Source organism: Octopus bimaculoides, chromosome 1, assembly GCF_046866305.1.
Source record: "Octopus bimaculoides isolate indiv1 chromosome 1, ASM4686630v1, whole genome shotgun sequence".
Classification (NCBI taxonomy): domain Eukaryota; kingdom Metazoa; phylum Mollusca; class Cephalopoda; order Octopoda; family Octopodidae; genus Octopus; species Octopus bimaculoides.
The window spans coordinates 99,231,893-99,246,725 of NC_142928.1; the positions used below are offsets into that span (position 1 = coordinate 99,231,893).

The following is a 14,833-nucleotide window of genomic DNA, read 5'->3' on the forward strand; positions in this document are numbered from 1 at the left end:
ACAGACAAGGAAGGACATTGCAATGCAGTGGTGGTCAGTGAAATATTTTAGTGAGATTTTTAAAGAACAGAGGCATTCTAGCCTGCATCCAGCTAATTCTCATTTGGTCACTCACAGACATTCTCCAGCCTCTGACAGATATGCTGTCTCCTTTCTCTACTTTTTCTATAGCTACAATAATGGCTTCTTCTCGATGGAGCTAACTGGGCTCAGCTCCACTCAGGCTTCCAACCCTTCCTATCTTTCCTCCTATCACCAACCTTGTGTCCAACTTCTTTCCCCAGTCCCAGTATAAACCATTATGCCCAGTCCTTTCTTCTTGGAATGTCATTCCTCTGGAACTTCCCACCAGTCTCAAAACTCCTTCAAAATGGTTGAGAGTGCTACTCTTCCTTCTTTGATTAAGTCCCATTCAATCAAAAAAAAACTTATTCTTTTCAGATATTGGTAACTACAATAGTTATTAGTACCAAAGTACATTCAAAAGTTGACCACACTTGTAGAGAAAAAATGTCCTTTTGCTTTTTTTTCTGAAACTTTCTGGTGAATTTTGGGCTAAAAATTACATTTGATTATATAATAAAATTTGTGTGATGGGTACACAAACTGTAACCCAATTGATAATATCTTTTTTCCCTATTCTTCAAGATAGATGATGCCAACCTTTTTTCAAACCATCCTATCTGATACCATCCCTGGCTTTATGCTACAAAAACCATGTTTTAAAATGCCTATATTTGAATTTAAAACCTCTATGATAATTTCATGTATCTTTTATTTGTCATGATGACATTAGTTATTTCAAGAAATTCCTTCAATTTTATGAAAATTTTTAAAAAATTCATTGCAACACATAAACAATGTATTTCATTAGAAACCTAGCCATGAAATGGCTTAAATTAACTTACCTCAATAACAGTGTTTTCTATTAAATCCTTGATTGGTGAATGCAATGGATGTTTTACGTGTAACTTCTTCAAATTACTCTGTAACTTTTGTCCAAATTGTTGGCGGAATTTTTTCTTCAAATTGCTAAGAGAAAAACCAAAGCTTCTTCACTTACTTCATATTAATTTGATTTCTGACATTGTTATATAAGGTCTCAATTAATCGTGGTTAGTAAAGTATCTGTACCTGCATGCACAATCTAAGACAAGATCTTTTATAGAAGACTCAAGAAGACCCTTACTCCACAGTAAGAAGTGTTAAGACCACTACTCCTGGTGAAGAGGATTGGCCGGTAAGAGTCCTGTTCCAGTGCAACATAAAAAGCACTCATGCTGGTGCCATGTAAATGTTACGTAAAAGCACCCAGCACACCACTCTGTAAAGTGGTTGGTATCAGGAAGGCATCAGCCATAGAAACCATGCCAAATCAGACTGGAGTATGGTGCAGCTCTCTAGCTCACCAGCTCTGATCAAACCATTTAACCCATGCCAGCATGGAAAACAGAAGCTAGATGATGATGATTATTGGAATTGCTCATGCATACAAGTGCTCTTTCTCTGTATCACCAATACTGTTCAAGAGAAAGGCCACTACTTTAAAAGAACACTACTTGGCACCTGTGCTGTTGCAGGTATTGCTATTAAAACACAAAGAACTGGAACAAATACCATCAGGCATCTTGCCTGACGTTCTACTAGTCCTACCAGTCCAATACCAAGCAGCATGGCTACCCTATGCCAAAAATATACTAATAAAAGGAGCCAGTTAAAATGGTAAAAAAACCCAACAAAAATGCAAAGATAGCACATTTTTACTTGGCTATCTCATGCCAAAAATATAATAAGGGAGGCCAGATAAAATATTCAAATAAACAAAACAAAAGGTGAAAAGAACACATTTTTACTAGGCTTGATTAACTTAAATAATATTTAACACTTAGCTTGAAAATTGCAAGGCTTAGAACAAGTACAAGCTGAACGGAAAGAAATGACGCTAGAATTAAAGCTAGCAAAATATATATATATATAAGAATTGAAATAAAAGCTCAAATTAGGCAATCGACTTTTTTTAAATATACGCATACATTGTCATAAATTCAATTTAAAATATACATATATATTAATACATATCGAGATACAAAATATATTTTTTAAAAATATAAATATATATAAATAGATATAAAAATATATGTAAATAGAACATACATGCGATGTATATGGAAAAAAGTGAGGAAAAGAGAACTAGTAAAAATTTTTCTTCAATGTTAAAATTAAAAGCAGTTAAGAATGTCTAAAATTTCAATTACTAAATTCATAAAGTTCAATCCACTTTTTAAAAAAAATATAACTAGTATACAATACAATCAGAGGAAAATTACTTTCATGTCCCGGTAGAAAAATTAAGAGAAATTTTACAATCCATGCAGATAATGCCTCCTTCATCAGGAAAAGTATCCTCATTTGAAAATCACATTCTTACAATTTCTAGTTAATAATCTGCATGGATTGTAGAATTATATCATCATCATCATCATCATCGTTTAACGTCCGCTTTCCATGCTAACATGGGTTGGACGATTTGACTGAGGACTGGCAAGCCAGAAAGCTGCACAAGGCTCCAATCTGATCTGGCAGAGTTTCTACAGCGGGATGCCCTTCCTAATGCCAACCACTCCGAGAGTGTAGTGGGTGTTTTTACGTGCCACTGGCATAGGAGCCAGTCACATGGTACTGGCAACGGCCATGCTCAAAAAGGTGTTTTTTACATGCCACCTGCACAAAAGCCAGTCCAGCGGCACTGGCAACGACCTCACTCAAATGATTTTCTAACGTGCCACCAGCACAAGTGCTAGGAGTCAACACTGGTAACGATTACGCTCAAATGGTGCTGTATTTATATATTTTTTAAAATATATTTTGTATCATGATATGTATTAATATACATATATGTTTTAAATTGAATTTATGACTATGTATGCAAATATTTTTAAAAAAAGTTGATTGCCAAATTTGAGCTTTTATTTTAATTCTTATCCTTTGTCTTGGGTTTAACCTGAGCGCTTCTGAAGCAGTTCTATATATTTCCTAAGAAAGAATTATAACATCATATATATAAATACACACACACACACACACACACACATACACACACACACACACACACACACACACATACATATGTATACGAGAGAGTGCTGAAAAGTTCCTGGCTTTAAGGGTATCGTGAAAGGCCTGGTTGGAGTCCCAACATTTCAAGTTTTTTTACAGGGCTTAGAAAAACTGAAGAACTGCTGCAATATGTGCATAAATCTGAGAGGGGAATATGGTGAATAAAATCATAATTTAACTGATCCTCCTGTATTTTCTTTTGCCCTAAGCCAGCAACTTTTCATCACCCCCTCATACATATGTGTGCATGTGTGTGTGTGTGTGTGTGTGTTTGAGTGGGTGGGTGTGTTTATGCATGTGTGTGTGTACGTTACAGTCTCCTTGCCTTGACATTATTCATTGTGTAACAGTTGTAAGCAAGTGTCACCATCACACAAACAGTGTCCTTCATATCCAATCTTCTGTGAAAGTATGTCTCATCACAAGAAAATATTACCTCGTTTGGAAACAGGTGGGGGTTGGCAACAGTAAAGGCATCCATCCATAGAAAATCCACCTGAACAAATTCTGTTCAATCCATGCAAGCATAGAAAAGTGGATGTTACCCCCTCTCCAACCTCTGGTCTATTCTACTACATGCACCATCCAATAACTTGGGTGTATGGCCCCTGCCCACTCTCTATCACACTTACAGCTTTCTGTCCTCTCTCTCTTCTCCATCTGAGATAGCCATTGTCTCTCTTCTAATACAAGACACCTTTTTGTACCTTTACAAATTACTCCCCCCAGTTGAGGGGTCTTGCCCTGCAAGTTACTAGATGACCTCACTGTGCCTCACTGGTACCTCACAAAAAGCACAAAGTACACTCTGTAGAGTGGTCGGCATTAGGAAGAGCATCCAGCTGTAGGAACCATACCAAAACAGGCAATTGAAGACTGGTGTAGTCTCAACTTGCCTGTTCCTGTCATACCATCCAACTCATGCCAACATGAAAAATGGATATTAAATGATGGTGTTGATGTTGTTGTTGTTGTTGTTGGTGGTGGTGGTGGTGGCAGTGGTAGCAATGATGATGATGAGGAGGAGGAGGTTCAAGCAACTCAACTAATTCTCTGCTTTATGCTTTATTTAATCAAAAATTAACTATTTTGTTTGATTCCAAATACTTCACTGCAAATAATTTGACCATAAGCCATTCATCCGAAGTAGAATTGCACCAGTTCATTTAAAACAGCAGGAGGTAAACAGACAAGCTGAATAGGAAGCCTCTACATTATACACTAGACCAGCTAGAAATAACAGCCAAATCTTCCTTAAATCATATCTATTCTCTTGACAGACTTATTGGATAATATAATCTAATTACACAGTCTGAAAGTAAAAACAGTATAATCACAGTTGAAATGTCCTTGATCATTTGTCTGTTCAATCAAGGCTTAGCTGTGGGAAAGGTAAAGGTAAAGTTACCTGCTCGAGTCACACCAACTCATAAAGGCTGGTTTCCCAATTTCCAAGGCATATATATTCCCCACCTGGATAGGACACCAGTCCATTGCAGGATTACTTATCTTTGCCAGCTGAGTGGACTGGAGCAACGTGAAATAAAGTGTTTTGCTCAAGAACACAACGTGTCACCCAGTCCAGGAACTGAAACCAAATCTTACGATCATGACTCCAACACCCTAACCACTAAGCCACACACCTCCTCTAGGCTTACCTGTGGCTAAACAGCAAATGACAAGAAGCAGAAGAAGAACCATTTCTAGAACAACTTACCCACTTGATTGATTGTTTGTCATAGGATTTACATTCTGAAAAAGCACCTCAGTCCATATCTGTTTGCGTAGGTTTGCAGGGAGATGAAAACCTTTCAGTTTATCTGTTACTACAGTAATCTTCTCAGGATATCTTTCAAGTATCAAGCCTACCATCTTACCAATTGTTTCACTGTCTTCAGTGCATACTTTAATTTTAGTCACTGATTTTCTTGTGTCTAGGAAATAAAATGTCATTTTATAAATATATATATATAATACAAAGAATATATATGTATGTATACACACATATATGTACATACTTACATCTACATGTGTATATAGATGCATATCAGGGTACAGGACGTTAGAAAAATGAACTGCAGACAACGGAACAAACACATAGGAAAACAGATAGCCACTTGGAATTATTCCTTCATCAGCTGCCTCTATTCTAACTAGGCGTACATATCAAAACCTATATATATATGATGTATATATATTTCAATGAAAGATGTCATTTAATCAACATGTTTATTATATATTCTAGTGATAGATATCATTATTAACATTATTGACAAAGACAAAGGCAACAAGCTGTCAGAATTGTTAGCATGCCAGGCAAAATGCTTAGGGACATTTCATTTATTTTTACATTTTGAGTTCAAATTCCACTGTGGTTGAATTTGCCTTTCATCGTTTCAGGGCTGATAAATTAAGTACCAGTGGAATACTGGGATTGATGTAATCAATTTATCCCCACCCTTGAAATTGCTGGCCTTGTACCAAAATTTGAAACCAAGGTGACAAGCTGGCAGAATCATTAGCATGCCAAGCAAAATGCTTTGTGGCATTTCATCTGTCTTAACATTCTGAGTTCAAATTCCACTGGGGTTGACTTTGCCTTTCATTCTTCCAGGGTCATTAAAATAAATACCAGTTGAGCACTGGAGTCAATGTAATTGACTAGCTCCCTCCTGCAAAATTTCAGGCCTTGTGCCTATAGTAGAAAAGTTTACTCTGCCAGGGTTGTTAATATATCAGACAAAATGTTTAGTAGCATTTCTTCCAAACCATTACATTCTGAGTTCAAATTCCACTGAGACTGACTTTGCTTTTCATTCTTTCAGGATTAACAAAATAGTTCCAGTTGAGCAATGGAGTCAATGTAATTGATTTCCCCTCACCTCAAAATTGCTGGTCTTGTGTTAAAATTAGAAAGAATTATCAACATTGTTGTCTCACTGGGAACTGGGTCTTTTGATTCATTTGTGTCACAGTAATATAATAACATTGGTATGGCAGTGAGCTGGCAGAGTTGTTAGCATGCTGGGCAAAATGCTTAGTGGCATTTCCTCCATCTCTGTGATCTGGGTTCAAATGTTGCCCAGGTCAAATTTGCTTTTCATCCTTTCAAGGTTGATAAAATAAGTACCATTTGAGCACTGTGGTCAATTTAATTGACTTAGCCCTGCTTCCAAAATTATTGCCCTTATGCCAAAATTTGAAACCAATATAATAATAATGGTTTAACAGTCCTATTAACTCTGTTAGATCATTTTGAGAGAAAGAAAAATGTGGGTTTTTTTTTTTTTGAATAACAGAATGTGAAGAAAGCATTGCAAGCAAGATGTATGAAACATCTCAATTAATAGTACTAGTAGCAAAACCAATAACCACAAAATATTGTCTTTCCTGTATGTTTACTCCTTTCTTAGAATGTTGGCGGTGGAAATATTTGAAGATTTTGAAAACATCATTCTGCTTACCTGTTTTAGATAATTTTTCTTCAGCCACACTTTTATTGAAATAATAGTCAACTTTTGGTTCTGGTAAAGCAAGACTAACTTTTGGCTGGTTGTGTTTCGATTGCTAAAGAAGCACAAAAACAACAAATATTATTTAACATAAATAGCACCATAGTTGTAAGAGAAGAATTACCTAATACACAATACAGCATGCTACACCAATTGATCATAATATAATGACTAGTACCTAACCCAACTAATCCTGCAATGACTAAAATCCCAACAAACCCGTACTAATGACAAACTAGCTGTTTAACCCATTTAATACCAACCTGCCTGAAATTGCCCCTGATTCTAAGATACAAACTTTCTGTTTTAACCCTTTAGCATTTAAACTGGTCATATCCAGCCAAACTATTCTACCTGTTTATTTTCAAACTAACCAAATTCAGTCCCTCACACTTACCCGACACTATTATTCAAGAAATAAACAATAACATTATTGAAATCTCAAAGCTACAAGGTAATGCATGATTAAATCAAATCAATGTGAATAAATAAGCATTACATTCGACAGAGAAATTTGAATGTTAAAGAATTTAAGTAATCAAGATTAAAACTTCCCATCAATATTTCATTTTAATTTGTTTCAAACACCAGCCTAGTATTGACAAGTTATTTTACTAAACTCTTCATTTTTTTCAAAATTAATTGAAATAAAGACAATGCATTTCAACAGAAACATAGTAACAAAAGGGTTAATCCATATTCAGTTAGATATGCAGATTATATAATCCCTCAACCATGAAATAAAAATAAAAGGTAATAGAATTTATCAAGACTAGACCTAGACATATACCAGACAATAGAAAAATCCCTACACAGCTAGGACTATAATTGGAGATAGCATTAAAATGCTGAAGAACATAAAACTATGCAAGAGAACAAATGAAAAATGTTTTGAAAAAGGTAGGCATACAAGCAACTACATAAACAAAACAAGAAAATTGCAGCAAAGCTGCATGATAGTGTGTCAGATGTGGCATGCAGACCATCATATAACTTGTTAAACATATATCCTATGCGATGCCGCAATGTTGCACCTTCCCTGCTCCATTTTTTATTGAAATTTCAATTCAGCTGTTAAATCTGTTAACATATCAGCAGTTGTTGGATTTATCACCATTTCCACTGCAACTTATGTCACATTAATGACACTTTTATCAAATCTGGTGTTCTTAAAACAGCTGAACTTGAACTTGAACAACAAAAATTAAACAATTTATTATATAACTTAAATAAAATTATTAGAAATTTAAATTGTACATTACTGGGTTCATGGACACCTTTATCTTTTAAGGACCATATATGACTGGATAAGAATGGTCCTTAAAAGCTAAAGGTGTCAGTTACAACATCCATTGGAAGACCTTAGCCAAGTGTAAGCCCTACACCAACGGCAGTGGAAAGTGTGGTCTTTGTGATATGGAAAGATGGCTCATCTGGAAAAGCAGCTTAGACCCCGTTACATGTCTAAATTCAAGAAATGAACTTTTTGGATCATGTCCGCACATGGCTAAATAGTTGTTACGTTTTTAGTCCCCCCCGAGATTACAGATAGGACTTGCTTTCTATATTGTGTCCACATACAAGCTTTTTATGTGCACACCACATCTGATGCTTCTTATGTCTAACATTTCTCTCAAGGCACTTACACTCTGTCATGTGTGCACACTGACATTACACATCCAGCGGATCATGCTAGCTTCATTTCTTTCGAACTTATGCAAGTTTTCAGCAGTCATGGCCCATGTTTCACTGCCGTGAAGCATGGCAGTTCGCACACATGTGTCGTACAATCTACCTTTCACTCTGAGCAAGAGGTCCTTTGTCACCAGTAGGGGTAGAAGCTTTCTGAATTTTGCCCAGCCTATTCTTATTCTAGTGGTAACACTCACAGAGCATCCACCCCAACTACAGACTTGGTCACCTAGGTAGTGGAAGCTATCAACTACTTCTAGTTTCTCTCCCTGGCATGTGATGGAATCTGTTTTCTGGGCATCTGCAGTGTTTATTGTCCCTGTACATCTGCCGCACATGAAAGCTATATTCCCGGTTAACCTTCCTTTGATGTTGCTGCACCTCTTATGTGTCCATAGCTTACACTGGGTACATCTTATGGAGTTTCTACCAACACCTTTTCTACAGATCAAACAGGGCCACCTACCTGAAGGGGTGTGTGATGTGTTCACCCACCTAATTACTAGAACTTTATTCTTTTGCAACATTGACTCTAAGACCCTTCGATTCTAAACCTGAAATTTCTTCTCTAGTTCTGGTAGTGATTCTGCTATGAGGGCCAGGTCATCAGCATAGAGGAGCTACCAGGGGTAACCTGTCTTGAATTCCTCTGTTATTGCCTGGAGGACTATGATGAATAAGAGGGGCCTGAGGGCTGATCCTTGGTGGACCCCTACTTCTACCCAGAATTCTTCACTATACTCATTGCCAACTTTAACCTTACTAACAACATCTCTGTATAGAGCCTGTACAACCCTTATTAACCTTTCATCAATCCCCAGTTTTCACATCGCCCACCAGATAAGGGATCAGGGGACCCTGTCAAAGACTTTCTCCATGTCCACAAAAGCCAAGTATAGGGGTTTATCTTTGGCTAGGTATTTCTCCTGCAGTTGCCATAGCAGGAATATAGCATCCGTGGTGCTTATACCTGGCACAAAACCAAACTGCATCTCATCTAAACAGACTCTCTCCCTAATTAGTTGGGCTATGACCCTTTCCGTGACCTTCATCACCTGATCCAGCAGTTTGATACCACTGTAGTTATTTCTATCTAAAGCATCATCTTTACCCTTGTAGCAGTTGACTATGGTGCTGCTACACCAGTCATTGGGTATGACTCCCTCATGAACAACCTGGTTTACAATACGGGTGACTAGGCCATAGCCCACACTATCAGATATTTTAAGCATCTCGGCAGTGATTCCTGATGGGCTGGGGGCTTTTCTTAGCTTCATATCCTTAATTGTTTTATCTACCAGGGTGCTATCTATTCAGCTAGCTGGTCCCTCTACTGGGTCAACATTTGGCAGGCTCTTCTCCTCCCATTCATTCTCCACATTCAGCAGCCTTTCATAATGGCTTCTCCAAGCCTCTTTCTTTTCAGAATCATTAAAAGCAAGTGCACCATCTTCCATGCGGACACATTTCTCTCCTGTGACATCACAATTTTCTCTCACACACTGTCTTGCAATCCAAAATACTTCAGTTCTTTGGTCCTCACGTTGCTGGACATTAGCAAACTTCTTTTCTGTTTCACCCTTGACTATGTATACCTGTCGCCCAGCCTCCCTTCTGGCTATCTGGCACAGTTCCCTGCAACCTCCACTCTTCCAGGCTTTCCAGGCCTGTTTCTTTGCTCTAATGGCTTTGTCTACCATATCATTCCACCACCATGTTACTCTGTGTCTGGAAGGGACTTTGCACCATCTGCAGACTTGGTCTTTGGCACTCAGTAAGCTGTCCCATAGGAATTTCCAGTTACCCTCTATGTCCGAAGTCTGTAGCTCCTTCTCCCTCTCATCAAATTTCTTGATGAGGATGTCCCTAAATCTCTGACCATGTGAAGGGTTCTTTAGCTTCCAAATCTTTCTCTTCTGGATTGGTCTGCTTCTTGGCATCCTTCTGGCCTCGCGTCTAAAGTCACACACACACACACACACACACAAGTATATATATATATATATATATATATATATATATATATATATATATATATATATATATATATTACATACATATGAGAAGGGATGACCACTAAGTGGACATCCATTACGCTAGAGATAGACCATCTACAGTCAAACCACAAAAGAAAAGAATGTTCTCTAGGGAAATTCAGCACACACCAGAACATATATATATATATATATATATATATATATATATATATATATATATATATATATAAACCTATTAGTTTACAAATATTATTATTCCTAATAAATATTATGTATTGAATCAGTAATTCCTTGGATGATACCATCCCTGAATGAGGCTAATTTAACTTCTAATTGAATACACACACACACACACACTCACCGTTATTCTTAGTTCTTCATTCTGACAGAATTCATATAAATACTCTTTGAATTGTAATGCTGTTTCTCTTCTGAATTGCTGCAATATTTCATGAGGCTTTTCTCTGTACAAGATATAAAGAAAGATAGAATGAGACATAATGTAAGAATGGGAGAGTGTATCTGAAGGATAGAGAGAGAGAGAGAGAAAGAGAGAGAGAAAGAGAGAGAGAGAGAAAGAGAGTGAGAGAGAAAGAGAGAGAGAGAGATTAAAAGAGACGAGAAAGGGAAAGAAAGTAAGAGAGAGAGAAAGAGAAACAAGAGAAGGAAAAGAGTAAAGAAGTCATTAGATGTGTAAATTAACACACACAAACACACACACACACATATATTGCTATTACTGGTGTTGGAAATTTGGGTTACCATGTTGGTTAATATAATCTAAGACGCTGTATCTAAAAAAAAGTGGGATGGTCAGGACTGGAACTTTTTCATCATAGATTTCCTCAGTAAAAGCATCAACATCAATATATATACAAATATATACAAATCCAATCAACTCTGAGGAAGGAAAACCTATAGCCAAAGACATTCCAGTTTTGACCATCTTATCTTTTTCCAGATCCAGGATTACATTAATCTAAGATTACATTAATCAATGCGTCCTTTTTAAAAAGGCTATAGAGCGTATAATTTGAGGAAGATTTTGGCTACTATTTCTAGTAGTCCAAGTGAATGCATGGAAGTTTCATCACTGATTTACATAAGTTGGATGTTATAGCAGCAGCTAAAGGCAATTATCCTCATTATCGTCATCATTGTCACTGTCGTCATCGTTGCCGTTCTTTGTCATCACCACTGTTATCATTGTCATCATCGTTGTTGCCACCATCACCGTCATCATCACCATTGTCATTGTTGTCATAGCTGCCGCTGCCGTCATCGTTGTCATTGACATCACCGTCATTGTCGTCATCATATTGTCATCGTTGTCATCATCATCATCACTGCCACCATCCCCATCATTGTTGTCATTGTTGTCATTGTCGTCGTCATCATTGTCATCATCGTCGTCGTCATCATTGTCATCATCGTCGTTGTCATTGTTGTCATTGCCACTGTCACCATCATCATCACTATCATCATCGTCGTCATCGTCATTGTCGTCGTCATCATCTTAACATTCACAATTCCTTCCAAGGAAGAGTCAGAGGGAAATTTGTTAAGGCAGGTTTTCTGCTGTTGAATGTTCTTCCTGTCACCAACCCTCATCTGTTTCCTTTTTCTTTATTGCCCACAAGGGGCTACACACAGAGGGGACAAACAAGGACAGACAAACGGATTAAGTCGATTATATCGACCCCAGTGCGTGACTGGTACTTGTTTTATTGACCCTGAAAGGATGAAAGGCAAAGTCATCATCATCATCATCGTTTAACGTCCGCTTTCCATGCTAGCATGGGTTGGACGATTTGACTGAGGACTGGTGAAACCGGATGGCAACACCAGGCTCCAGTCTGATTTGGCAGAGTTACTACAGCTGGATGCCCTTCCTAACGCCAACCACTCAGAGAGTGTAGCACTCAGAAAGTCGACCTCGGCGGAATTTGAACTCAGAACGTAGTGGCAGAGGAAATACCACTAAGCATTTCACCCGGCGTGCTAACGTTTCTGCCAGCTCGCCGCCTTCCAAGCAAGGTAAAATTCCTCCATGACCAGATATGTTTTCAGAGAAGATCGGAAATAAAGAATAGTGGAACTCATTCACATCTATTGTGCTATGTCAAAACAAGGACACACATACACACAGACAGACACACACACAGACACACAAACACACAAATGCACACACATATATATACTTTTACTCTTTACTCTTTTACTTGTTTCAGTCATTTGACTGTGGCCATGCTGGAGCACTGCCTTTAGTTGAGCAAATCGACCCCAGGACTTATTCTTTGGAAACCTAGTACTTATTCTATCGGTCTCTTTTACCGAAACACTAAGTTACAGGGACATAAACACACCACCATCGGTTGTCAAGCGATGTTGGGGGGACAAACACAGACAGACAAACATATACACACACATACATACATATATATACATATACATATATGCGATGGGCTTCTTTCAGTTTCCACCTACCAAGTCCACTCACATGGCTTTGGTCGGCCCGAGGTTACAGTAGAAGACACTTGCTCAAGGTGCCACACAGTGGGAATGAACCAGGAACCATGTGGTTGGTAAGCAAGCTACTTACCACACAGCCACTCTTCTGTCAACTAAATATACATACATACATGCACACACACACACACACATACACACACACACATACACACACACACACACACATATTTAATATTTTGGACTAATGAGTATATGTCAATTAATGTGTTGAAGTGTTGAGCAGAACACTGGCACAGTTTGGGCTACCTGCTGTCATAAGCATTTGGGTTATATTTCCATTGGATCTACTTCAGGAACTCCACAGTGTTCTTTGAGATAAGAAATTATTATTATTATTATTATTATTATTATTATTATTAGTAGTAGTAGTAGTAGTAGTAGTAGTAGTAGTAGTAGTAGTAGTAGTATTTATTACACACACACACACACACATATATATGTCCAACATCGGGACCAACTTGTGTGCAAACATGGAGGCACATTGGCAAAATGCAGCACCTCTAAATGGAAACATTGCCTATCATTGTGGTTTTGTGGCACAAAGCAAAGCCTGCTTTACCATTCACTCAAGAAAACACACAGTAAATGATCTACAAACACTCAAGCAAACTGAGTCCTCAGCTTGTTCCATTTGCCAAAATCTTTGCAAGACACCACCAGGCCTCGAGAGATACATTTATGCATACAGAACATGATTACCACTTTATTTTACTGAACCCTCATTTATCATTCACAATGAGAGAATCCATCATGTACAGATACATGTGTGTGTGTGTGTGTGTGTTCTGATCAATAAGTATCCGGACTGTTGTTATAGTAATGAAGCTAAAGTACACAGAGTAAAGCCACTTGGCACAGATTAAACTTGAACTCTGCTGTGCATGTGCACTAAGTTTTAACATTCTAGCTCACTTCCAATATTTACAGTAGTGCTTGGAAGGAATGTGTGTAGCATGTGATCATTGCATTCACCATGACAAAGAAAGTTGAGCAGAGAATCTGTATAAAATTTTGCCAAATGCTTGATGATACCTGCTCAGACGCCTATGCAAAGTTTTCAAAACTTTTCATCATTCTCAACACAATCAAAGTGATCTTGTGCAATTGAAACCCAAATGTCTTTCTGGTCAGCTGAAAGCAATTATGGCACAAACTTGGCAGACTTGTGTCTCATACCCAAATCTTCAGTGATAATGGACTGAACTGAACCATAACTAATCTGCACATCCTTTGATAACTCATTGATGGTGATTCAACAATTTTCCCTCACAACTGATGCACATCTGTGATGTTTTTCTCAGTTCTGCTGGTTGTGGGTCTCCCAGAATGTTCATCAATATTGACATTTTTCAGCTATCTTGGAAACATCTGAACCACTTGTACACTTGTGTGCAGCTCATACAATCTTCTCCATACACTTTCTGTAACTTTGCACAGGCCTCTGAGCAGGTATCACCACGGCAACTTTCTCTGTCATGGTCAATGCGATGATCACACGCTACACACCTTCCTTCTAAGCACTACTGTAAACAGCGGATACGAGCTAGAACATTAAAAATTAGTGTGCATGCACAGCAGAGTTCAAGGTTAATTTTTGCCAAGCGGCTTTACTCTGCATACTTTAGCTTTGTTACTATGGCAACAGTTCGGATACTTATTGATCAGACCACACACACATGCACACACATACACGTATGCATGCACATGCACATACACACACACAAACACACATATATGTATCTGTATAGGATGCATTCTTATGATCAGACCTTATATATATATATATAATTATATACTTATATACAAATATACATATATTTTTTTACTTGGCATCAGCATTAGGGTCTCAATTCTGTTGTGGTGGACAGGTCTTTGTATGAGGGCCTATCTAACCCATACTACTAGGAGTGGGTGTGTGGTAAATAGCTTGCTTACCAACCACATGGTTCCAAGTTCAGTCCCACTGCGTGACACCTTGGGTAA

At 37.8% G+C, this 14,833-nt stretch overlaps 1 protein-coding gene across 4 annotated transcripts in view; it reads right to left on the reverse strand.

Moving 5' to 3' along the window:
• Nucleotides 1–14,833, reverse strand: part of LOC106876175 (uncharacterized) — a 130,147-nt gene that overhangs the window by 91,095 nt on the left and 24,219 nt on the right. For all 4 annotated transcript variants that reach the window (XR_016242472.1, XM_089354558.1, XM_089354555.1 and 1 more), the window contains exons 4-7: nt 10,680–10,782; nt 6,582–6,684; nt 4,835–5,051; nt 909–1,032 (exon numbers count right to left, since the gene is read on the reverse strand). Coding sequence is in view for 3 of the 4 variants with exons in the window: in XM_089354558.1 (XP_089210684.1) it covers nt 909–1,032; nt 4,835–5,051; nt 6,582–6,684; nt 10,680–10,782 (547 nt within the window). In the remaining variant the exon portion in view is untranslated. The remainder of the gene's footprint in view (nt 1–908; nt 1,033–4,834; nt 5,052–6,581; nt 6,685–10,679; nt 10,783–14,833) is intronic.